Source organism: Petromyzon marinus, chromosome 85, assembly GCF_048934315.1.
Source record: "Petromyzon marinus isolate PM22_M1 ecotype Great Lakes invasive population chromosome 85, UKy_Petmar_22M1.pri1.0, whole genome shotgun sequence".
Lineage (NCBI taxonomy): Eukaryota > Metazoa > Chordata > Hyperoartia > Petromyzontiformes > Petromyzontidae > Petromyzon > Petromyzon marinus.
Genome location: NC_133750.1, coordinates 522,643 through 548,617, shown reverse-complemented (window position 1 = coordinate 548,617; position 25,975 = coordinate 522,643). Strand labels below are relative to the sequence as shown.

Here is a 25,975-nt window from a genome sequence, read left to right as displayed (position 1 = left end):
AGAGAATCGATCCGCGAGTCACGGAATCGTAGGCGCTCAACCCGCACATGGAATCGATTCCCAGGGAGGCGTCTTGCGAGGGGGCCTTCGCTTTGCATTGAGAGTTTGGGGGCCCCGGTGGTTGGTGGAGGTGGGTGGCTCTCTCCTCGGTGTGCTTCTTCCGCCGTTTCCCCTCTGTCTGCCACCCTCAGGGGGCTTTCTTCCTTCGCGCTTCAACGTCTCGCTGCCGCGGCGGCTCCATCTGTAGCTTCGCTCTCCGAATGTCCCCCGGGCTCCCCGCGGTTGTCGGGCTCCAAAGGAGACCGAGGGGTTTAGGCCGAAGCCTCGGCCTTGTCTAGTGCACTCCCCGGCGGTGGGGCGCCTGAGCACGGCGGCATTGCGAATGCGGTTCGCAATCATCATCATCATAAGTATAAGCGATTGTAATTTATTACGTATATACGTTATAAATTCCAAGTCCGATTTTAATAGGTAGACTAAATTAGAATGTGCAATTATAATGTATGGTTTGCTTTGGTACACGTAGCTTTAACGTAGTGCATATAAGTATAAGGGCTCAGCGCAAGTGCCGAATTTAAATATCTAGTTCAGATAGACATTGCCACGCATTGTGTTTAGAATATGTAGTCGGTATAGGTATATGTGATTATAGGGCGTAGTGCGGATATGTTATCAGCTTCTCCACTCTGTTTTCCTCCTGATGACGATCGCTTGTGTTATCGAAACGTAGTTTTTGTTTATTTTATTTTTATTAATTTGAACCTATCTACGTGACTTCACCGAAAGACCCAAAAAAATATGAATTCCTGCAGTCGCGAAAGCTTTTAAGTCAAGATTCAATCTGTATAGGTTTACGAGTCGTGAACACGACAGATTTGAGTGGGGGATTGAGTGAGTGGGCTGGTGAGTGGGTGAGTGGGCGGGTGAGTGTGTGGGTAGGTAGGTGAGTGAGTGGGTGAGTGAGTAGATGAGTGGGTGAGTGGATGAGTGAGTGTGTAAGTGGATGAGTGAGTGGGAAAATGAGTGAGCGAGTTCCTTGATTTTAGAGGAAGTAGCTATCTCTTGTACATAGCTGGCTGAGGTAACATCTGTTGGGGAAGTATCAAAGACGAACTCGATGTGTCGGGATGTTACCGTCAACCCCACGAAAGTTAGCAGGCACCTGCGTGTTTATTTCGTGTCGTGAAACACTCAACTCCCTGTGAATGATGGGGCAGTTGTGGAGAGAGTGGAGAGGTTTCCATACCTGGGCAGTGTGCTCATGACCAATTCTGGTTTGACAGCAGAGGTGTCACTCCGGATCAGGAGCTCACAAATCCTTGAATGATCTGGACACATTTCCCATCAGCGAACTCCTCCGGCAGGCAAGGCTGCATTGGATGGGTCATGGAGCCTGCATGCCCAGCCACCATATGCCAAAGCAACCGGATTGAGGGGGCTAAACATGCACGGCACGGGCTAGAGAAGAGATGGAGTGATGTGGTACAGGAGAACGTGGAGCTCAGCGGACTTGCCGATGACTGGTACCAGCGGTGTCAAGATCGGCCTCTGTGGAGGAGGCTCGTGAAGGATGCTACTGGGCAGTTGGAGGCAATCGCCCTCCAACAATGGAGGGTGGAAGAGCGACGTTCACAACAACGAGGGGAGCGCCGGGTGGCTAAAGCACAGCAGGTTGGCACAGTAGGGGGCACAGGTGGTGCACCAGCCAGTCATCTCAGTCAGTCGACCCGTGGCACCTGCTGGGTCTGCCCCGTGACCTCCTGCCAGCGGGCGTTCGACACTTCACGCGGCCTCAAGGTGCACATGGCCTGGCACAAGCGTCGTGGTGACGTCACCGCCACTTAGTGGCGAATAGCGGTTGTTGTTGTTTTATGAGTGAGTGTATAAGTGAGTGTGTGTATAAGTGAGAATGAGTGAGTGTGTGTATAAGTGAGAATGAGTGAGTGTGTGTATGAGTGAGTGTTGAGTGACTGGGAGCGGTGATCCCTGTGCAGGTCACAATGGACGGGCACCGCAATGGGATGAAAGGAGGAGGCAGAGGGGAACACGGAGTGAGAAGGTGAGATGAGACTCACAACGAGACTCGCATGCTTGCCCAGACTTGCACAGAGACACACAGACAAACAAACTCGCACAGAGATAGATATATGATGGTGAGATATTATCTCCCTCGTCTAATGCTGATGACGACGATGTTGACGATGATGACGATGTTGATCACGATGTTGATGATGATTATAAGAATGCTGATGATGACGCTGCTGACAATGATACTGACGATGCTGACTTTGCTGATGACTGCTAATAATGACAATGGTGACGACGATGCTGATGATGGTGTCGATAATGACGATTCTGATGACAGTGCTGATGATGACCATGATCACTATGACAACGATGCTGATTATAACCATGACGACTATTCCGATGACGATGCTGTTGACGACGATGCTGTTGACGAGGATCACTATGATGATCACTATGACGATGATAACGATGCTGATGACAATGACGTCGCCCACACAGCTCCCGCGTCTCCGCCGACTTCGTCGCCGACCTCTCGCTGCCTTCTCCTTCGCCCTGCGACCCCGCGGCCCTCCATCACGGAGCCCCCGGGGGGCCCCCCCCCTCGCCTCCCCCGGCCCCCGGGGGCCCCCCCCTCCTCCTCCCTCTCTCTGTGGTGGGAGGAGCAGGGGGGGGCGGGGGACCCCCCGCGGGCTCCACGCTGCCCCCCGAGTGGAGGAAGACGGCAGCTGCCTTCGTCTACGCCGTGTCCGCGCTCGTGGCCACCAGCGTGGCCATCGCTGTAGTGCACGAGCGCGTGCCGGACATGGTGGGGGGCTCGTGCACATAGCCTGGCACCCCACACACTCACTCATAGCCTGGCACCTCACACACTCGCTCATAGCCTGGCACCCCACTCACTCACTCATAGCCTGGCACCCCACACACTCACTCATAGCCTGGCACCCCACATACTCACTCATAGCCTGGCACCCCACACACTCACTCATAGCCTGGCACCCCACATACTCACTCATAGCCTGGCACCCCACACACTCACTCATAGCCTGGCACCCCACATACTCACTCATAGCCTGGCACCCCACACACTCACTCATAGCCTGACACCCCACACACTCGCTCATAGCCTGGCACCCCACACACTCACTCATAGCCTGGCACCCCACACACTCACTCATAGCCTGGCACCCCACATACTCACTCATAGCCTGGCACCCCACACACTCACTCATAGCCTGACACCCCACACACTCGCTCATAGCCTGGCACCCCACATACTCACTCATAGCCTGGCACCCCACACACTCACTCATAGCCTGGCACCCCACACACTCACTCATAGCCTGGCACCCCACACACTCACTCATGACCTGGCACCCCACACACTCACTCATAGCCTGACACCCCACACACTCATAGCCTGACACCCCACTCACTCACTCATGACTTGGCACCCCACACACTCACTCATAGCCTGACACCCCACTCACTCATAGCCTGGCACCCCACACACTCACTCATAGCCTGGCACCCCACACACTCGCTCATAGCCTGACACCCCACACACTCACTCATAGCCTGACACCCCACACACTCATAGCCTGACACCCCACTCACTCACTCATGACTTGGCACCCCACACACTCACTCATAGCCTGACACCCCACTCACTCATAGCCTGGCACCCCACACACTCGCTCATAGCCTGACACCCCACACACTCGCTCATAGCCTGACACCCCACACACTCACTCATAGCCTGACACCCCACACACTCACTCATAGCCTGGCACCCCACACACTCACTCATAGCCTGGCACCCCACACACTCACTCATAGCCTGGCACCCCACACACTCGCTCATAGCCTGGCACCCCACACACTCACTCATGACCTGGCACCCCACACACTCACTCATAGCCTGGCACCCCACACACTCATAGCGTGACACCCCACACACTCACTCATAGCCTGACACCCCACACACTCATAGCCTGACACCCCACACACACACTCATAGCCTGACACCCCACACACTCGCTCATGACCTGGCACCCCACACACTCGCTCATAGCCTGGCACCCCACACACTCGCTCATAGCCTGACACCCCACGTACTCACACTCATAGCCTGGCACCTCACACACTCATAGCCTCCAACAACAACGGAAGGCAGAAGAGTGACGCTTACAACAATGAGCAGAACGCAGGGCAGCTAAAACACAGCAAGTTGGCACAGCAGGGGACGCAGCCAGTGCATCGGCCACTCATCTCAGTCAGTTAGCCCGTGGCACCTGATGGGTCTGTCCCGCGACCACCTCCTGTCAGCAGCGAGCCTTCGACACGTCACGTGGCCTCAAAAGTGCACCTGATCTGGCACAGGTGCCCTGGTGACACCACCGCCACTTAGTGGCGAATGGCGGATGTTGGTTTTGGATGGTGAGTATGTTGCTGGTGGTGAGTCGGCGAGTGAATGGTGAGTCAGCGACTAAATGGTGAGTCGGCGAGTAAATAGCTCGCTCTTTCTCTCGCTGTCCCCCAGGAGGTGTCCCCTCCGCTGCCCGATGTCTTCTTTGACCGCGTCGACCGTGTGAAGTGGGCATTCTCTGTCTGCGAGATCAACGGCGTCATCCTGGTCTCCATGTGGTTCATACAGTGGGCGTGTCTCACCCACAGGTACACTAGACTACTATAGATTACTATAAAATAGACCATGTGGAGTTGGCCTTCTCTGTCTTCGAGATCAACGGTGTCATGCTGGTCTCCATGTGGTTCATACAGTGGGCCTCTCTCACCCATGGGTACACTATAGACTCATACACGATAGACTACTACACAATAGACTCCTACACTATAGCCTCCTACACTATAGCCTCCTACACTTTAAACTACCACACTATAGACTACTGCACAATAGACTACTACACGATAGACTAAACTATAGACTCCTATTCTTTGGGGCAAAGGCGTTGCCTGAAGACGACCGCTTGTGTTGCGATTGAAACGTCCAATTTTTTTGTTATTTTCTTTGAACCTATCTATGTGACTTTACCGAAAGACCCAAAGAATATGAATTCCTGCGATCACGAAAGCTTTTAAGTCAAGATTTATAGACTCCTACACAATAGACTACACTATAGACTACTACACACACTCTAGACTAATATACTATAGACTGCGTGTAGTCGGCCTTCTCTGTCTGTGATATCAACAGTGTCATCCTAGTCTTCATGTGGTTCACGCAGTGGGCCTGCCTCACCCACAGGTCTCCTTGTTCGTCCGTCAAAGGTTGATGGTGACCATGACACGCTTCATTGGGATGAGTCTGGGGTACAGTGAGTGCGCGGATGGCTGGAGAGGCTAATCTGAGCCCAGGACACTCTGTAGGACACTGGGCATGATATGTTGGTAGTAGCCTGCTGGGGGACAGGTCTCTTGATACGCGTCTTGCGCTGTTGTCTCTTCACCGTGGCATCTTAGGTCCTGCTCATTGTAGAGGTGGTAGCACCATCCCAGGCGAGGTTTCGCCAGGTCGGACGATCATGAGCAAGGCTTTGCTCATGACTTTTGATCTATGTTAAAGCTCTTGAGGGAGACCTTCAGGGTGTCTTTGAAGCGTTTTTTCGGCCTACCTTGTGCTCGCTTCCCATTCTTCAGCTCTCCAAAGAAGATCCGCTTCGGGAGACGGGTGGCAGGCATCCTGGTCACATGGCCGGCCCATCTGAGCTGTGCTTCATAAGGTGTGTGGGAATGCTCAGCATGTCAGCACGGCTGAGGACTTCATTGTTTGGGTTTCTGTCCTGCCACTTGATCCTCAGGAGTTTCCTCAAGCAGTTTAGGTGAAAGTGATTGAGTTTCCTGGCATGTCGTTGGTATGACTGCCTGGTAAACCTTCAGTTTTGGTGGCCAGCTTGATGACTGTCCTTTTCCACACGGAATCTCGCAGATGGCCAAAGTCTGCACTAGCCTTGGTGATCCTTGTTTATTTCATCATGAATGTGAACAGCACGTGACAGAGTGGTCCCAAAGGTAGGTTAACTTTTCTACAGTTGTTTCTGACCTTTCACAGAGATGGTTGGGTCCACGTAAGGATTACCGGGGGCAGGTTGTTACGTTTACTCCAGTCTTCTTTGTGCTGATTGTGAGGTCGAAGTTGTCGTATGCAGCTGAGAACTAGTCTTTGAGGGCCTGCAGGTTGGCATGCGCGCCGGCAGCTAGTACGCAATCATCGGCGAACAAAAGGTCTCGAATAGTCACCTCCTGCACCTTTGTTTTGGCTTGCATCCTTTACAGGTTGAACAGCACCCGTCATAGAGGTAGATGAAGCGGATCCCAGTGTGGTCATTTGGGGAGGCATCTTGCAGTGTGGTGGAGAACATCGTGCTGAACAGGGTTGATGCTAGAACAACGCCTTGCTTCACTCCATTTGTGACTGAAAACTGTTCAGAGGACTCTTGGTGATCTTGCACACTTGCCTTCATGTCATCGTTCAACTGCCGCATCACGGTGATATATTTGTCTGGGCATCGAATCTTCGCTGTGATCTTCTAGAGGCTCTTGTGGCTGACTGTGTCGAAAGCCTTTCTCAGGTTGACAGAGGTCAGTTACAGGTCAGAGCTTTGCTCTTGGCATTTTTCTTTGGAGTTGACGGGCTGCAAACACCATGTCAGTGGTTCCACGGCTTTTTTCTGAAGCCACACTGGCTCTTGGGCAGCAGGCGTTGGTCTAGGTTTTCTGTTAGATTATTTAGGAGGATTCTTGAAAAGATTTCCCCACCATTGACAGCAAGGAAATGCTTCTGATTATCAAAGGCTTGGCGATTGCCCTTGCTCGTGTAGAGGTGGATAATCGAGTTATCCTTGAACTCCTGAGAGACAGCTTCTTGTCTCCACAATGACTGGAAGAGGTTGGTTAGCTTCTCAACCAACGAAGGCCCTCCTGCCTTGTAGACTTCCGCTGGTATTGCATCAGCTCAGCTTTTCCCGATGAGAGGAGACTGATGGCTTTTTTTTGGTTTCCTTCAAAGTGGGTGGATCTGCAAGTGACAGGTTCATTTCAACGTGAGGCAGACTCTTGAACACGTCTTTATTTAGGGATGAAGGCTGATTGAGGACTGAGTTGTGTTTGGCCCATCTGCCAAGGATTTTTTGTCTTTCTGTAAGCAGTGTGGTTCCATCTGCACTCAGGATAGGTGAGGTTCCTGGGGGTTGTGGGCCATAGACTTGATTCGAGTACATCGCTTTGTGTTGCTGTTGGCATATGATTGTATCTCCTCTACTTTCTGACTGAGCCAAGCATCACGCATAGCTCTAAGCTTGAGCTGGACAGTCCTGCGGATGTTGAGAAATGCGGTTTTCTTGGACTCCGCGCTGCTGTCATTCAGGCAGGCTCTGTGCAGGCGATGTTTCTCATCAAGGAGTGCCTGAATCTCTGCATCAATTTAACTGAACCAGTGTTGGTGTCTCATTGTGGCAGCACCAACTGTTGCAAGCACCGTCGAGTGCAGCAGATTTCTTGAGAGCTGTCCTATCGGCCTCAGCATCACCAGAGTCAAATACTTAGGGACTCCGAGCAGTGGTCTGGGGCTTCAGCAAAGTTCCGCAGGATGCTCTCCTTTTTCAGCCGAGAGATGTTGAGGTGCTTAGAAGATTGGTGGCATTGTGGACGTCTGGGAGGTTTGATCCGCACGTTGAGCTTAGAGATAATTGCGTCTGATCTGTCCAGCATTCTGCACCACACATGGTCTTTGTCACTTAGACGTCATGCCTGTCTCTCTCCTCCTGACGTACAGAGTCAATCAAGCGCCAATGTTTTGGCCATAGGTGCATTCATGTTGTGTGTTCTTGCGGTTTGGTAGAAGAAATTGTTTGGGATCAGTGGGTCATTGCACAGCACGTGTCCTTCGTAGCAAAAGGCCATTGCTGTTGCGTTTGCCAAAACCACGTGCATCTATGATCCCATTCCGTAACTGATGGTCAGTTCCAACTCGGGCACTGAAGTCGCTGAGATCGATGCGTTTCTCTTTGCTGGGTACAGCAGCAATTGCAGTCTCCAGGTCTGGTGAGAACTTGTTTTTGACCTCATCAGGGTTAGTCACGGTTGGTGCATCCGGCACTGATGATGGTGACCTGCGTTTTGCCTGGTAGTTGGAGCTTCAGGGTCATCAAACGGGCGTTTATACCCTTGGGCAAGCTTGAAAGTCGGTTGAGCAGGTTAGATTTTACTGCAAAACCAACACCAACGTCGCGTCTCTCCTCTTTTTCCACGCCCACTACAAAAGAAGCTAGGTATAGCTGGCTCCAACTTCTGCAATCTGTCCTGTGTCAGCTAGCCGGGTCTCACTTAGGGCGGCAATGTCAATTTTGTATTTGGCATGTTCAGGTCTGTTTGGGCCAGCTGTGTCCATAAGTGTGCGCACATTCCAAGAACCAATATTAAGTGGTGGTGTCACTTTACATTTTTTTTTGTTCGACCACTGAGGTGGGATCCTTTCAGTTGTGGTGGGCTGGCCAGGGTAACGTGAAGCAGACAATGAATCGGGCACCTTTTCTAGCCGCTCCCTCGTGCTGGGGAGGTGAGCGGTGTGATCCTGAATGGGGCTGCTCAGATGCTAAGGGCTGATGCCGAGTTCTGCTGCCGCTTCAGTCGAGTGAAATGCGACCCGATAACCTGAGCTGCTCTTGTGTGGGTCCACGGCTACAGCTCACAGTGCATCCACGCCTGTTGCTTCATCGCTCGCCCCTCGACCAAGGGACTTTGGATGATGATGATGATGTCATTACTTGTGATTTCCATTTTTATTTAAGTTGGGGGAGAGTTTCGCAGCTTCGACCTCACTTTCTCGTCCCAAGCTCATCTGTAGCCAGTGGCAAGACTGTGTCTGGATGGCTGGAGATGATGCTGGATGCAGTGGATAGGCTGAGGAGGCTGCCCTACAGACTACTGCGCGATAGACTACTGCGCTCTAGACTACTTTAGACTACACTATAGACTACTACACTATAAACCATGTGGAGTGGGCCTTCTCTGCCTGCGAGATCATCGGCGCCATCCTAGTCTCCATGTGGTTCATGCAGTGGGCCTGTTTCACCCACAGGTATACTGATAGACTGCTACACTATAGACTACTACGCTATAGACTACACTATAAACTACATACGCAGTGGGCCTGTCTCACATACGAGTACTCTATAGACTACACTATAGACTCCTACACAATAACTGGGCAGTGCCCGTGTGTGTTTCTGAGTGAGGAGCGGTAGTGTAGTGGTTCACACTGCTCTTCGAACTCGGCGACCTGAATTCGATCCCACTCATGGCTACCACCACCAACACCACTGGTGATGATTATTTGAACCTGTACCTGGTCCTCCCCTAGGTCGACTTGGCTTCAAATGAGTACCACGGGGTGATGTGTAGACATCACCACTGGGGAAACAAAGGCGGCCGGGCGTGGTGCTGGCCACCCACCCCCTTGTGTGCCAGAGTGCTGGCGTTCATAGGTGCTGCTACTTGCTAAATCACTTATCCGTACAGTCTGGTGAGGCTATAAACTATAAACTGAACCCTTTTTTATTTTACGAGGTAAGGCCCACTGAGCTATGTAGCTCTTTAAGACGCAACATGGCCACAAATGATAGCTCAGTGTAGTGGCTTATCACGTGGAGATATATAGCAGTAGCCAATATTCTAAACTCGTACAGACGTTGATTCTAAATGTGGAGGGGTAAAACTGGAGGGCCCGGAGAAAAATCCACGTGACCACGGGGAGAAAGATGCAGACTCCAAATATACAACAGGCATTGTCAGGGTTTAGGATCCATCCCACGACCTCCTGCAAACCAGAGGTGGAAGACAACATATCTTAGCCACCATGGCATCCCTTGAATAAATAAAGTACGCAAGTTAAAATTGTCGCAGCAAGACAACGTGATAGTATGGAAACTGCCTCATTGGTATCTGTTATTGTTCCAAGATTAATCTGTGAGATGACTGGTTATATAGGGGGTGGTGGTCTTTGTGTTTCTGCGTGCGTTTGAGGTCTATCATCGGCCGTCGCTACTTCTTTATTATCGGCACGCTGTACCTGTACCGCTGCGTCACCATGTACATCACCACCCTCCCCGTGCCTGGACGGCACTTCCACTGCAGCCCAAAGGTGTGTCACCTTGCCACTCGCTCACTCAGCCACTCACCCACTCACCCACTCACCCACACACCCACACACGCTCGCACTCAAGCACTCGCCCACAAAGACAAAGATGATCCCCCCGTATAGCCTTAACAGACTGTTGGGGCAAGTGCTGTTAGCGAGCACGCACGCACGCATTCACACACTCACCCACTCACACGCTCACTCACACGCTCACTCACATGCTCACCTACTCACCTACTCATACACACCTACACACACCCACACACACTCGCCCACTCACACAATCACCTACTCACTCACCCACTCACACACTCGCCCACACACTCACCTCACCACTCACTCATACCACCACTCACATAAGCACTCACCTCACCACTGAGTGGGGAGCGGTAGCGCAACAGTTAGTGCTTAGTTCGATTCCTGTTCATGGCCAACATCAGTGGGGATTATTTGATCTGGTCTTGGGCCTTAGCCCCTGGTCGACTCGCCTCAAATGAGTACCTGGTGGGGTGTGTAAACATGACCACTGGGGATACAAAGGTGGCCGGGCATGGTGTTGGCTTCCCACTCCCTCTTGTGCCGTGCCGGCCTTCATAGGTGCTTTCCAACAGTCTGTTAAGGCTATATTGGGGATCTTTGCCTTTGGGGGTGAGTGAGCGAGTTGGTTAGTGAGAGAGTGAGTGACGGCGTGGGTGAGTGACTGGCTGAGTGAGTGGATGTCTGGCGGAGTGAGTGGGTGACTAACTGAGTGAGCGGGTGGGTGACTGGATGAGTGTGTGGCTGAGTGTGTGAATGAGTGACTGGCTGAGTGAGCGAGTGGGTGAGCGGGTGACTGAGCACATGACTGAACGCGTGACTGAGCGGGTGACTGAGTGGGTGACTGGTTGAGTGAGTGGATGAGTGTCAGGCTGAGTGTGTGAATGGGTGACTGGCTGAGTGAGTGAGTGGGTGAGCGGGTGACTGAGCATGTGACTGAGCGCGTGTCTGAGCGCGTGACTAGTTGAGTGAGTGTCATTGGGTTTCTGGTTGAGTGAGTGATTGAGAGGGTGAGGGAGTGACTGAGTGCGTGAATGAGTAGATGAGGTGAGTGGGTGAGTGAGTGACTGAGTGGCTGACTGGCTGAGTGAGTGTGTGCTTGAGGGTGTGAGTGAGTGGATAACTGGCTGAGTGAGTGATTGAATGGTTGAATGAATGAGTGGGTGAGTGAGTCATTGAGTGGCTGAGTGAATAATTGAGAGGGTAATTGAGTGAGTGGGTGGCTGAGTAGGTGGATGACTGGCTGAGTGGGTGGGTGAGTGACTAGCTTAGTGAGTGAGTGGGTGAGTGAATGAGTGAGTGACTAGCTGTGAGTCAGTGAGTGAGTTTGTAATTTAGTGGGTGACGAAGTGAGTGGGTGAGTGACAATGCGTGAATGAATGGGTGGCTGGCTTTGTGAGAGAGTGGATAGATGAGTGGTTGAGTGAGTGAGTCAGTGGTTGAGTGAGTGGGTGGGTGACTGGCTGAGTGAGTGGATGGGTGAGTGAGTTAGTGAGTGATTGAGTGGCTGAGTGAGTGATTGAGATGGTGATATAGTGGGTGAGTAGGTGGGTGACTGGCTGAGTGAGTGGGTGTGTGACTGAGTGCGTGAATGAGTTGGTGACTTGCTTGGTGAGTGGGTGAGTGAGCGCATGAGTGGCTGACTGGCTGACTGTGTGCTGGAGTGGGTCAGGGAATGAGTGAGTGACTGAATCTCTGTAATTGTGTATGCGCCTAGGTGCTGGGCGACGTGGAGCTGCAGATGAGGCGCGTGATGAAGCTGATCGCGGGCGGTGGACTCAGCCTCACGGGCGCGCACACTCTATGTGGGGACTACCTCTATAGTGGGCACACCGTAGTGCTCACCCTCACCTGCCTTTTCGCCCAGGAGTGTGAGTCGCTCACTCATTCACTCATACAAAGATACACTCACTCACTCATACAGATAAACGCTCACGCATACTGTATGTGAGTGAGCGAGTGTGTAAATGAAGCACTTCGTGTGTATGTGTGGTTGAGTGAATGAGTGGATGAGTGAGTGAATGAGTGAGCGAGTGTGTACATGAAGCACTCGGTGTGTACGTGTGGTTGAGTGAATGAGTGGATGAGTGAGTGAATGAGTGAGTGAGTGTGTACATGAACTACTCAGTGTGTATGTGTGGTTGAGTGGGCGAGTGAGTGAATGAGTGAGCGAGTGTGTACATGAAGCACTCAGTGTGTATGTGTGATTGAGTGAATGAGTGGGTGAGTGAATGAGTGAGCGAGTGTATACATGAACCACTCAGTGTGTATGTGTGGCTGAGTGAATGAGTGGGTGAGTGAGTGAATGAGTGAGCGAGTGTGTACATGAACCACTCAGTGTGTATGTCTGGTTGAGTGAATGAGTGGGTGAGTGAGTGAATGAGTGAGCGATTGTGTACATGAACTACTCAGTGTGTATGTGTGGTTGAGTGAATGAGTGGGCGAGTGAGTGAATGAGTGAGCGAGTGTGTACATGAAGCACTCAGTGTGTATGTCTGGTTGAGTGAATGAGTGGGTGAGTGAGTGAATGAGTGAGCGAGTGTGTACATGAACTACTCAGTGTGTATGTGTAGTTGAGTGAATGAGTGGGTGAGTGAGTGAATGAGTGAGCGAGTGTATACATGAAGCACTGCGTGTGTATGTGTGATTGAGTGAATGAGTGAGTGAGTGAATGAGTGAGCGAGTGTGTACATGAAGCACTGAGTGTGTATGTGTGGTTGAGTGAATGAGTGAGCGAGTGTATACATGAAGCACTGAGTGTGTATGTGTGGTTGAGTGAATGAGTGGGTGAGTGAGTGAATGAGTGAGCGAGTGTGTACATGAAGCACTGAGTATGTGTGGTTGAGTGAATGAGTGGGTGAGTGAATGAGTGAGCGAGTGTATACATGAAGCACTGAGTGTGTATGTGTGGTTGAGTGAATGAGTGGGTGAGTGAGTGAATGAGTGAGCGAGTGTGTACATGAAGCACTGAGTATGTGTGGTTGAGTGAATGAGTGGGTGAGTGAATGAGTGAGCGAGTGTATACATGAAGCGCTGAGTGTGTATGTGTGGTTGAGTGAATGAGTGAGTGAGTGAATGCGTGAGCGAGTGTGTACATGAAGCACTGAGTATGTGTGGTTGAGTGAATGAGTGGGTGAGTGAATGAGTGAGCGAGTGTATACATGAAGCGCTGAGTGTGTATGTGTGTTTGAGTGAATGAGTGGGTGAGTGAGTGAATGAGTGAGCGAGTGTGTACATGAACCACTCAGTGTGTATGTGTGGTTGAGTGAATGAGTGGGCGAGTGAGTGAATGAGTGAGCGAGTGTATACATGAAGCACTGCGTGTGTATGTGTGGTTGAGTGAATGAGTGGGTGAGTGAGTGAGTGTGTATATGAACCACTCAGTGTGTATGTCTGGTTGAGTGAATGAGTGGGTGAGTGAGTGAATGAGTGAGCGAGTGTATACATGAAGCACTGCGTGTGTATGTGTGGTTGAGTGAATGAGTGAGTGAGTGAGTGAATGAGTGAGCGAGTGTGTACATGAAGCACTGAGTATGTGTGGTTGAGTGAATGAGTGGGCGATTGAGTGAATGAGTTAACGAGTGTGTACATTAACCACTCAGTGTGTATGTGTGGCTGAGTGAATGAGTGGGTGAGTGAGTGAATGAGTGAGCGAGTGTGTATATGAAGCACTGAGTGTGTATGTGTCGTTGAGTGAATGAGTGAGTGAGCGAGTCTGTACATGAACCACTGAGTGTGTATCTGTGGTTGAGTGAATGAGTGAGCGAGTGAGTGAATGAGTGAGCGAGTGAGTGAATGAGTGAGCGAGTGAGTGAATGAGTAAGCGAGTGTGTACATGAAGCACTGAGTGTGTATGTGTGGTTGAGTAAATGAGTGAGCGAGTGAGTGAATGAGTGAGCGAGTGAGTGAATGAGTGAGCGAGTGAGTGAGCGAGTGAGTGAATGAGTGAGCGAGTGAGAAGATGACAACCTGCTCGCTGACTTCCCTGCCCTGCTACGTGTGAAAGTACAACGAACTGTCATCTAATTGGCGCCCGAATGCCCCACTAAGGCATCTCGGATGAAAAGAAACAGTTTAATAGGTCCTTCTCATGGCCAAAGTAATGTAATTGTTGGTCCGTCGCAGAGAATCATGCAGCTGAACATTGAGGGCCTCTCAAGTGTGAAATGCAATGAAATTATGAAGATTGAGTGAACAAGTGGATGAGTGAACGAGTGGGTGAGTGAACGAGTGGGTGAGCAAGTAAGTGAGTGAGTGTTGTTCATGAATGAGCAAGTGTACATGAGTGAGTGAGCGAGTGTGCACATGGGTGAGTGAGCGAGTGTGCACATGGTGAAGTGAGCGAGTGTGTACATGTGTGAGTCAGTGAGTGTGTACATGGGTGAGTGTGTGAGCGAGCGAGTGTGTACCTGAGTCAGCAAGTGAGTGAGTGTTTGGGCGAGTGTGTAGATGGGTGAGTGTGTGAGTACGAGTGAGTGAATGAGCGACTGTGAGTAAGTGAGCAGTGCATTGACCCTCCAGATTCCCCCCGACGCTGGCTTTGGTACCGGGTTCTCTGTTTCCTGCTGGCGGCGAGCGGCATAGTGGCTATCTTGGCAGCGCACGACCACTACAGCATCGACGTGCTGGCCGCGTACTACGTGACGACGCGCCTGCATTACACCTACCACAGCATGGCCAGCACGACCGTGAGTTCTCCCACTCATTCACACACTCAACTGTTCATTTATAAAGTCACTCGACCATTCATTCATATGCTCACTTGACTATTCCTTTATAAACTCACTGAACCATTCATGCTCACTCAAACGTTCAATCATAAAGTCACTCAACCATTCAGATACTCACTGAACAAGTCATTCACCTGTTCACGTCAACTATTCATTCATATACTCAACTGTTTGAAAACTTACTCAACCATTCACACACTCGCTCAACCGTTCAATCATATACTCACTGAACCGTTCATTCATGTACTCATTCAACCATCCATTCATATACTCACTGAACCGTTCATTCATATACTCAATCATTTATTCATAGACTCACTGAAGCGTTCATTCATATACTGACTCGACCATTCGTCCATATACTCACTTGACCACTGGTTCATATGCCCACTCCACCGTTCATTCATATACTCCCTGAACCGGTCATTTATATGCTGACTATGCCATATACTAACTCAACTGGCCATATACTCACTGAATTGTTAATTTACATACTCACTGGACCATTCAATTATATGCTCACTGAACCAGTAATTCACATGCTCATTGATCCGGTCATTAACATGCTCACTCAACCATTCATTTATATACTCACTTAACCATTCATTCATTATACTCAACTATTCATTCATGTTGGTCACTCAATCTTCCATTCATATACTCACTCAACCGTGCATTCATCAGCTCACTCAACCATTCACATGCCCTATAGTTCATTCATATGCCCTATAGTTCATTCATATACTCACTCAACCATTAATTTACTCACTCAACCATTAAGTCACAAACTGAACCATTCATTCATATACTCACTCGACCATTCATATATTCAACCAATCATTCACTCATTCAACCAGTCATGGGGGACGATGCCAACCCCAGCTGCATGCGATGATGAAATTCCCACCTGCAACTTTCATCAGCAGGCCACTATGGGCTTGAGTTAGGTTTTATATGAATGCCCACCACCTAAGTTGAAGAATGGCAGGCGCACCTTACAGACGACAAGCCGATAGTGGGCAGATCAGCTCCACGGTAGGTCGTGATGTCTGGGACATGGGCCTGCATTATCTGTTCCATCACTATGTAGTCCAGCAGATGCTGGAACAGCGTGTTCATGATTACAAGCACATGGGCTGCACAGAAGTCGAGCAGCCTCCTCCTCTTCTTGGTTCTTTCCATAAAGTCACGTAGAATGAGACTAAAACAATCAAACAAAATAAGACAATAAAATTCTCACGACGTTTCGGCCACAACACAAGTAGCCTTCTTCAGGTGAAGGAACAGAACTGTCGGGACGACAGCGCTTCAATGAACGCTGCTAAGATTCGCAGCGTCTTTTAAGCTAGGTGGGAGAAGTAAAGCGCCTTGACAAAGGTGTTTACATATCAAACAGGAGAATTTAGCATTGAAATAGTGGTGTTAAAGTGTTGGATCAGCAGGGTGTTAAAGTCAGAAATTAGCATGTAACTGGGAGATTAGCATGATGTTAATGTGAGGGATTAGCATGTGACTGGTCACGGAAATAGCTATGTTAAAGTGAAAGTTTACATATCAACAGAGGCATTTAGTATATGGACGCTAAAGGACTGCAACTACCCAACTATCATACAATAAACCGATGTGAAAAAACTATGTATAAATTACATCAATATAATAAATGTACTCAATATATTCTTCAATAAGTTGAGCTATTAACATAAAGTAACTGGGTATACACTACACTATATAATGAATACCATATAGTAAACTAATAAAAAAAACTAAAATATCAACTACATCAATGTTATCAATAAACTCTATATACTCTCCAATCAGCTGAGCTACTAACAATAAGTCGTTATACATTACAATGCCATATGGCGAAAAAATAGGTGGTGTTTTTTTCTTTCCAACGTTAGCACCACGGAAAGCGATGAGCTTTGTTCAGACGGACGAGTCCATCTATGCTCGGAATGGAGGAGGGGGGAGAAATAGCCACGATGTGCTGTTATACTCCATGTTATAAACCATACCATTAACCGTGGTGTGAGAGGTATTAAGAGGCAATGCCAGCGAAAGAGATGCGGTCTGAAGGTCACCGTAAAATACAATTAAGAACCGAAATGGTTTAAAACATCTTTCCAATGATTACTAAGCCAGAATCCATCTTCTCGGTTGAAATTGTAAATCGAAATTCAGCCTCCTCCTGTTGTTATTGAGCTGAACTGGCCCATGCTTCTCAATCGCTCTATCCCAGGTTCCTGCATCATGACCCTCTCGGGCATTAAAGTCACCCAACAGGATGACTATCCCGAGGGGCCACTTTAGCTAGCACCTGTGACAGGAGGTCATAGAAGGCATCTGACTCATCAGCCTTGCATGCATCCCTCCATTGATGTTAATCTTCTGTGGTGGCGTAAGCCACCACCACCACCACCATTTCTGGCCTCCTTTTTTAAAGGGGAGACGAGCCCATAATATCATGGTACTCACAGCTTCCCATACCTCACCGCGACGCTCCCACGCCCCCTTCATTCTTTTGTTCAGAAGAAGAGCTACTCACCCCTCATGATGACTCGAGCCAGAGCTGGTCCACCAGACGCCTCCTGTATTCCAACAAGTCCAGGCGGATGGGGTTTGGCCAGGGTATGTCATAGACGCCTGTGCCCCTGGGGCCTCTGGCACAGGCTTCAGTTGGTCTCGGTTCCCCCGTGGTTAAGCGGTGAAGGGGTCACCAGCCCCTTACAGCCACCCAGAACCCCCCATTGGCGCTGTGGTGGCTACGATCGCCGTGAGGGGAACAGCCGATTGGAATCAACCTCCTCCCCCCCCCCTCCCAATGGTGTTGCTCACAGCCACCATAGCGTTACCGCGCGGCACCACCGGGGAGGTAGGGGGTTGTTTTAACCTCATGCACTGAAAACCAATCCTGCCTTAAGGCAATTTTTTTAGGCATACGCCACTGGCACATTCGAGTGCTTGGCTCCCAGGAGGCTGGAATGCAAGTTCAAATCCTGGTCAGGGTTTGACTCTCATCCTATCATCCTTCCATAGCTCGAAGCCACCACTGTGTTACCGGCCGAGGAGGGTAGGGGATTGTTTTTGCCACTCGCACAACAGCAGCACCGTCTGTTCGCCCACTAAGTGGAGGTGATGTCACCACGGCACTTGTGCCCGGCTAGGTGTACCTTTGAGGCCGTCACACGAGGTGTGGAAGGCTCACTTTTGGTAGGACGTTACCGCAGACCCGCGTGTGCCATGCGTTGACTGAAATGGCCGGTAGATACAGTGAGGGAAAAAAAGTATTTGATCCCCTGCTGATTTTGTACGTTTGCCCACTGACAAAGAAATGATCAGTCTATTATTTTAATGGTAGGGTTATTTGAACAGTGAGAGACCGAATAACAAAAAAAATCCAGAAAAACGCATGTCAAAAATGTTATAAATTGATTTGCATTTTAATGAGGGAAATAAAATCTGACCCCCTCTCAATCAGAAAGATTTCTGGCTCCCATGTGTCTTTTATACAGGTAATGAGCTGAGATTAGGAGCACACTCTTAAAGGGAGTGCTCCTAATCTCAGCTTGTTACCTGTATAAAAGACACCTGTCCATAGAAGCAATCAATCAGATTCAAAACTCTCCACCATGGCCAAGACCAAAGAGCTCTCCAAGGATGTCAGGGACAAGATTGTAGACCTACACAAGGCTGGAATGAGCTACTAGACCATTGCCAAGCAGCTTGGTGAGGTGACAACAGTTGGTGCGATTATGCGCAAATGGAAGAAACACAAAAGGACTGTCAATCTCCCTCGGCCTGGGGCTCCATGCAAGATCTCACCTCGTGGAGTTGCAATGATCATGAGAACAGTGAGGAATCAGCCCAGAACTACACGGGAGGATATTGTCAATGATCTCAAGGCAGCTGGGACCATAGTTACCAAGAAAACAATTGGTAACACACTACGCCGTGAAGGACTTAAATCCTGCAGTGCCCGCAAGGTCCCCCTGCTCAGGAAGGCACATATACATGCCCGTCTGAAGTTTGACAATGAACATCTGAATGATTCAGAGGACAACTGGGTGAAAGTGTTGTGGTCAGATGAGACCAAAATGGAGCTCTTTGGCATCAACTCAACTCGCCGTGTTTGGAGGAGGAGGAATGCTGCCTATGACCCCAAGAACACCATCCCCACCGTCAAACATGGAGGTGGAAACATGCTTTGGGGGTATTTTTCTGCTAAGGGGAGAGGACAACTTCACCGCATCAAAGGGACGATGGACGGGGCCATGTACCGTCAAATCTTGGGTGAGAACCTCCTTCCCTCAGCCAGGGCATTGAACATGGGTCGTGGATGGGTATTCCAGCATGACAATGACCCAAAACACACGGCTAAGGCAACAAAGGAGTGGCTCAAGAAGAAGCACATTAAGGTCCTGGAGTGGCCTAGCCAGTCTCCAGACCTTAATCCCATAGAAAATCTGTGGAGGGAGCTGAAGGTTCGAGTTGCCAAACGTCAGCCTTGAAACCTTAATGACTTGGAGAAGATCTGCAAAGAGGAGTGGGACAAAATCCCTCCTGAGATGTGTGCAAACCTGGTGGCCAACTACAAGAAATGTCTGACCTCTGTGATTGCCAACAAGGGTTTTGCCACCAAGTACTTATTCGTGTTTTGCAGATGGGTCAAATACTTATTTCCCTCATTAAAATGCAAATCAATTTATAACTTTTTTGACATGCGTTTTTCTGGATTTTGTTGTTATTCTGTCTCGCACTGTTCAAATAAAACTACCATTAAAATTATAGACTGATCATTTCTTTGTCAGTGGGAAAACATACAAAATCAGCAGGGGATCAAATACTTTTTTCCCTCACTGTACACCACCTGTGCCCTCTACTGTGCCAACCTGCTGTGTTTTAGCCATCCGGCACTCCGCTCGTTGTTGTGAGCGTCGCTCCTCTGCCCTCCGCTGTTGTTGGATGGCGATTGCCTCCAACTGCCCAGTAGCATCCTTTATGAGCCTCCTCCAATGAAGCAGATCTGGACACTGCTGCTACCGGTCTTCGGGAAGTCCAATCAGCTCCACATCCTCCTGTACTGCATCAGCTCAACATCTTCTCTAGCCAATGCCGTGCTCGTTTAGTCCTCTCCATCCGGCGAAACAGAAGTTGCTTGGGCATGTGGTGGCTGAGAATGTGGGCTTCATGACCCAACCCCTCGCATAGCCACTCGCATAGCCACTCGCACAAAGACAATGATCCCCCGTATAGCTTTAACAGCCTCTTGGGGCAAGTGTTGTTAGGGAGCAGCACCTATGAAGGCCGGCACGGCACACGAAGGGGTGGGTGGCGAACACCATGCCCGGCCGCCTTTGTCTCTCTAGTGGCGATGTTTACACACCGCACCAGGTGCTCATTTTAGGCTGAGCCAATCTAGGGGAGGCCCAGGACCTTTTCAGATAATCGTCATGGGCGTTGAACGTGAGCAGTAATTGAATCGTGGAGCACGACTAGCTCACACTCGCACTGTCGGTCTCTCATTCACAGTCTATTAACCAACTACATTTTACCAGGTAAGACCCACTGAGCTACAGCTCTTTTTCAGAAGCGACCTGGCTATCTCAAATGATAGCTCAACGAAGTGGCTTATCATCACGTGCAAATTTTTCGCATCCAACTAAATACTCTAAACTCGTTGAGACATCGACTTCAAATGTGGAGGGGAAAAAAACTGGATGACCCAGAGAAAAATCCATGCAACGACTGGGACCGAGAGATACGCAAACTTCAAATATACAGCAGGGGACCTGGTCGGGATAGAACCTAGGACTCCTGCATACCAGGCAAGGTAGTTAACATCTCGTCGATCTCTTCTCCCTCCCCTCCCCTCTCATTCTCACCGCGTTTTAGGATCTCAAGTCGCGAGGGTCTGGGAACTGGTTCAGGAAGCTTTGGTGGTTCCGCATTTTCCTCATACTGGAGGGGAACGTCTCTACCAGTGTTCCCCTGCGCTTCTCCCTGCCCATGCTGAACGCGGGGAGGAGAGGGAGGTACACGAGGGTAGAGATGGCGTGAGGCATGCAGGGGGAGATGCGTGAGACACGGGGAGGTGGGGGCAGACGCAGGGAGAAGGGGGAAACATGGGGAGGGGAGATGCCGGGAGGAGGGGGAGACATGGGGAGGAGTGGAGATACAGGGAGTGTGGGAGACGTGGGGATGCGGCGAGGGGGAGGTGACACGGGGAGGGGGGAGACAGGTAGGAGGGGAGACGCGGGGAGGAGGGGATGCGTCTTCCGTGAGGGGGACACGGGGAAGAGACACTGAGGTGGCTGTGTCTGTCAGTGCTGTGTCTGAACCCATTGCACCATATTGTATGGGGTTTAGCCAAAGCACTGAGCCGTGGGGAGCGGTAGTGTAGTAGCGGTTAGCGCTACGCTACACGAAGAACCCTGTGGCCCAAGTTCGATTACCGCTCACAGGCAACACCAGTGACGATTATTTGAACCAGTCCTGGGCCTCCCCTAAGTCGACTCGGCCTCAAATGAGTACTTGGTGCAGTGCATAAAAATCATCGCCACTGGGGAGATCAAGTTAGCTGGCTTTGGTGTTGGCCACCCACCTCATTGTGTGCAGTGCCGGCCTTCATAGGTGCTGCTCACTAACAGCACTTGCCTCAACAGTATGTTCAGGCTTTATGGGGGGGTCTTTGTTAGTGCTATGGCTAAACCCTCACACTACCCCTGACACGAACACTAGGCTTAGCCCTAACCATGATTCTAGCCCTATCCAATGTCTAGCCCTATCACTACTCTAGCCCTATCACTGTATGTAGCCCCATCGTTGTCTTGTCCTATCACTGTCTAGAGTCTAGACCTATCACTGCCCCTAGACCTAACACTGACTCTAGCCCTAACCATTGCGCTATCCCTAACCATAGTCCTTAACACTAGACCTTCCCCTAACCATGACACTAACCTAACCATGACTCTTAGTTGTAGCACCGTTTCTCGCCCTAACACTGACTCTGGTGCCCTAACATTGACTGTAGCCCCAGCCCCTAACCTGAAGGTGGTTGGTGATGAGAATTGCCGTTGTGGTGATGTTAAATGTGATGAAGCCAATATCGGTGAAAAGGTGAGCAATGTTGATTATGTCGTTGGTGGAAATTATGGTGATGACGTTTACAATGTCGTGCACACTGCAGTACAGCAAGTAGGTTGTGCATCTCTCGGATTCCTCGCTCTTGTAAATGCAGCCCTGCTACCGATTACATTTTAGTACCTGTTTATACGACGTGATAATAGCAGTGTTGATGATGATGGTGGTGATGATGTTTAATAAAAAGTGACATTGTCAGTGGAGTGTGTGTGCATCCTGCATGGTGGTGATTGAGAAATCGGGGAGATGCGTAGTGAGCGCAGGAGTTGAATCTTGATTTGAAGCTTTTGTGACTGCAGGAATCCATACTTTTTGTTTCTTTCAGTAAAGTCACGTAGGTAGAAATAAAATCAAATAAAACAAATCACGACGTTTCGATCGCAACACAAGCGATCTTCATCAGGTGGAACAACCACAGCAAGGAAATGCTGAAGTAGGCGAGAGAGCTGCCGTGGCAAGAGGTTATATAGGTAAGAAAGGGGGGAGAGAGAGAGAGAGGTGGGGGGGGTGGCTGCGTGAGCACTAGGGGAAGAGGACGTGAGGCTGGGGGCGGGGGAAGTGGGTGGGGCTAGAAGTGTGAGGCTGAGTGTGGGACACGGGGGAAAATAAATACAAATTTACTATATTCTTGGTTATTTCGGTAAAGTCACGTAGAAGGGAAACAAAATAAAGTAAAAAAATATAAAACAATAATTCTCACGACGTTTCGACTGCAACACAAGCAATCATCAGGTGTGAAAACCACGGCAAGAAAATTTGAAAAAAGTGGCGGGTTTTTTTTTTACGTTAGCACCACGGAGAGCGATGTTCGGAAAAGAGGAGGGGGGAGAAGAAAATAATGGATGTGGTCTGAAAGCCACCGTAAGCGTGAACAATCAAGACCAGAAATGGTTTATTAAATCCTTCAAATGATTGCTAAGCCAGAATCCATCTTCTCGGTTGAAATTGTCTCTGTGTTTGTATATGTGGATAGCCTCTATAACACCTCCCTGGAGACATGCCATGTACCAGCCTGTCTCAAGTCCTCCACCATCATCCCTGTGCCCAAAAAGCTAAGGCCAACAGGACTAAATGATTACAGACCGGTCGCCGTTACATCTGTGGTAATGAAGTATTTTGAGCGCCTGGTCCTAGCACACCTCAAAGCCATCACAGACCCTCTCCTGGACCCCCTTCAGTTTGCCTACAGAGCCAACAGGTCTGTGGACGGCACAGTTAACATGGCCCTCCACTTCACCCTACAGCATCTGGACTCCCCAGCATCTTACGCCAGGATCCTGTTTGTGGACTTCAGCTCTGCCTTCAACACCATCATCCCTGCCCTGCTTCAGGACAAGCTCTTCCACCTGAACGTGCCCGACTCCACCTGCAGGTGGATCACAGACTTCCTGTCTGACAGGAAGCAGTGCGTTAAGCTGGGAACAGAAGTCTCTCACTCCAGGTCCATCAGCATCGGAACTCCTCAGAGCTGCGTCCTTTCCCCACTGCTCTTCTCCCTGTATACCAACAGCTGCACCTCCAATCATCTGTCAAACTCTTGAAGTTTGCGGACGACACCACCCTCATTGGGCTGATCTCTGGTGGGGATTAGTCTGACTATAGGTGGGAAGCTGACAACTTGGTGACCTGGTATAGCCTTAACAACTTAGAGCTAAATGCTCTAAAGACAGTTGAGATGGTTGTGGACTTCAGGAAGAATACAGCCCCACTCACCCCGATCACCCTGTGCGACTCCCCAGCCAAAATTGTAGAGTCCTTCCGCTTCCTGGGCACTATTCTCTCCCGGGACCTCAAGTGGGAACTGAACATCAGCTCCCTCACCAAGAGAGCACAACAGAGGATGTACTTCCTACGGAAGCTGAACAAATTCAACCTGCCAAAGACAATGATGGTGTAAATCTATACAGCGATCATTGAATCCATCCTCACCTCCTCCATAACCGGCTGGTACGCTGCTGCAACTGCCAAGGACAAGAGCAGACTGCAGCGTATCATCCACACTGCTGAGAAGGTAATTGCCTGCAATCTACCAACCCTCGAGGACTTGCACTCGACAAGGACCATGAGGCGAGCGAGGAAGATTATGGCCGATTCCTCCCACCCTGGACACTCTCTGTTTCAGCTACTCCCCTCCGGCAGAAGGCTTCGGTCCATCAGGACCAAAACCTCACGCCACAAAAATCGTTTCTTCCCTTCCGCTGCTGGCCTCTTAAACAAGGCCAATGGCTTAAACTGACTTAAGCATTTTATCTACAAAATGACACCTTGCCAATATTAACTATGTTACCTTATTTGTATTTTTTTAATTTTTTATTGTATCTTATAGTTATTTTATATTCGATATTTATTCAATTTTATATACTTTAGCCCCTTGGTGTTAGTTAGACTTTGAACCCTTATTATAGTAAGACTTGTTTACCACTTATTTAAGATTTTAGATTCCTATATGTTGAATGTATGCACTATCCTGCCAAAGTAAATTCCGTGTCTGTGTGAACTTTCATGGCGAATAAAACCCTTTCTGATTCTGATTCTGATCTCTCATGGTAGCCAGATGGCTTGCAGAGAACCTCTGTCTTGGAGAAGTCAATGTCATGTGAGCCTACCATGAGAGATTCGTTCATGAGGCTATCCACATATACAAACACAGACAATTTGAACTGAGAAGATGGATTCTGGCTTAGCAATCATTGGAAGGATTTGATAAACCATTTCAGGTCTTAATTGATTGTTCACGCTCACGGTGGCTTTCAGACCGCATCCATTATTTTTGTCTCCCCCCCTCCTCTTTTCCGAACATAGATGGACTCGTCCATCTGAATAACTGCCAAATCGCTCTCCGTGGTGCTAACGTTAAAAAAAACCGCCACTTTTTTTAAAATTTTCTTGCTGTGGGTTTCACACCTGATGATGATTGCTTGTGTTGCAGTCGAAACGTCGTGAGAATTTTATTGTTTTATATTTTTATTATTTTATTGTTTCCCTTCTACGTGACTTTGAATATGAATCTCTGCAGTCACGAAGGCTTTAAATAAAAAAAAATTACTCGTAAACCGGCAGGTACAATGGAAACAACCACAACCAGTTAAGGCATTACCTGGCTAATAACATCCTTCCAATGATTGTTCAATTTGTATTCATCTTCTCGGTTGAAGTTATGTCTATGTTTATATATCTGGATGGCTTCATGAACAAATCTCTGAAGGTAGCTGGTGAGTTTGCAGAGTACCTTCGTCTTGGGAAAATACATTTCGTGTGAGCCCACAGCGTTTAAAGAATGATCAACAACAGTAGAGGTATTGGGCCTACCGTGTTTCAGATCTGCCTTGAGTTCACGAACACGGTCCGAGACATGTTTCGTTTCCCCAATGTACCTGCTGCCACAACCACAACTCAGTTTGTAGACACCAGGGAATTGCATGTCAGGAATCACATCCTTTATAGATGCGATCAAATTACGGATCTGTATGGTAAAGTGATGGTTTTGGTTGGATCCTCAGGTTGTCTCCCCATGGCTGGGGAGACAGCTTTGCGGATTGTATGGTCAGAGTATCCGTTCATCTTGAGGGCTTGGTTTACGTGCTCCAACTCACTGGCTAGGCGGTGCTGGTCGGAGATCAACGGGCCTCATGGTGTAGTGTTTTGATGAGGGAATTCTTCTGGGCTGGATGGTGGTGGGAGTCAGTCTTTAGATAGGCATCCGTGTGGGTTTCTTTCCTGTAGACAGTGTCCCAACGAGCCATCATGTCTCTTCTCGATCAAAACATCCAGGAATGGTAGCTTGCCATCCTTTTCCACTTCCAAGGTGAATTTGATAGACGGGTGTATGGAATTGATGTGGTTGAGAAATTGGTTCAGTGCTGGCAGGCCATGTGGCCAGATGACGAAC

General features: G+C 49.4%; 1 protein-coding gene across 1 annotated transcript; it reads left to right on the top strand.

The window, feature by feature from the left end:
- Positions 1 to 22,284, top strand: LOC116957745 (phosphatidylcholine:ceramide cholinephosphotransferase 1-like). The gene is made up of 8 exons (XM_032980079.2): positions 1 to 130; positions 1,995 to 2,059; positions 2,527 to 2,833; positions 4,568 to 4,701; positions 10,066 to 10,183; positions 11,934 to 12,087; positions 14,738 to 14,904; positions 20,839 to 22,284. Exons 2-8 carry the CDS (start codon positions 2,001 to 2,003, stop codon positions 21,001 to 21,003), a joined length of 1,104 nt encoding a protein of 367 aa, XP_032835970.1. The 5' UTR covers positions 1 to 130; positions 1,995 to 2,000; the 3' UTR covers positions 21,004 to 22,284.
- Positions 22,285 to 25,975: the final 3,691 nt, after the last annotated feature.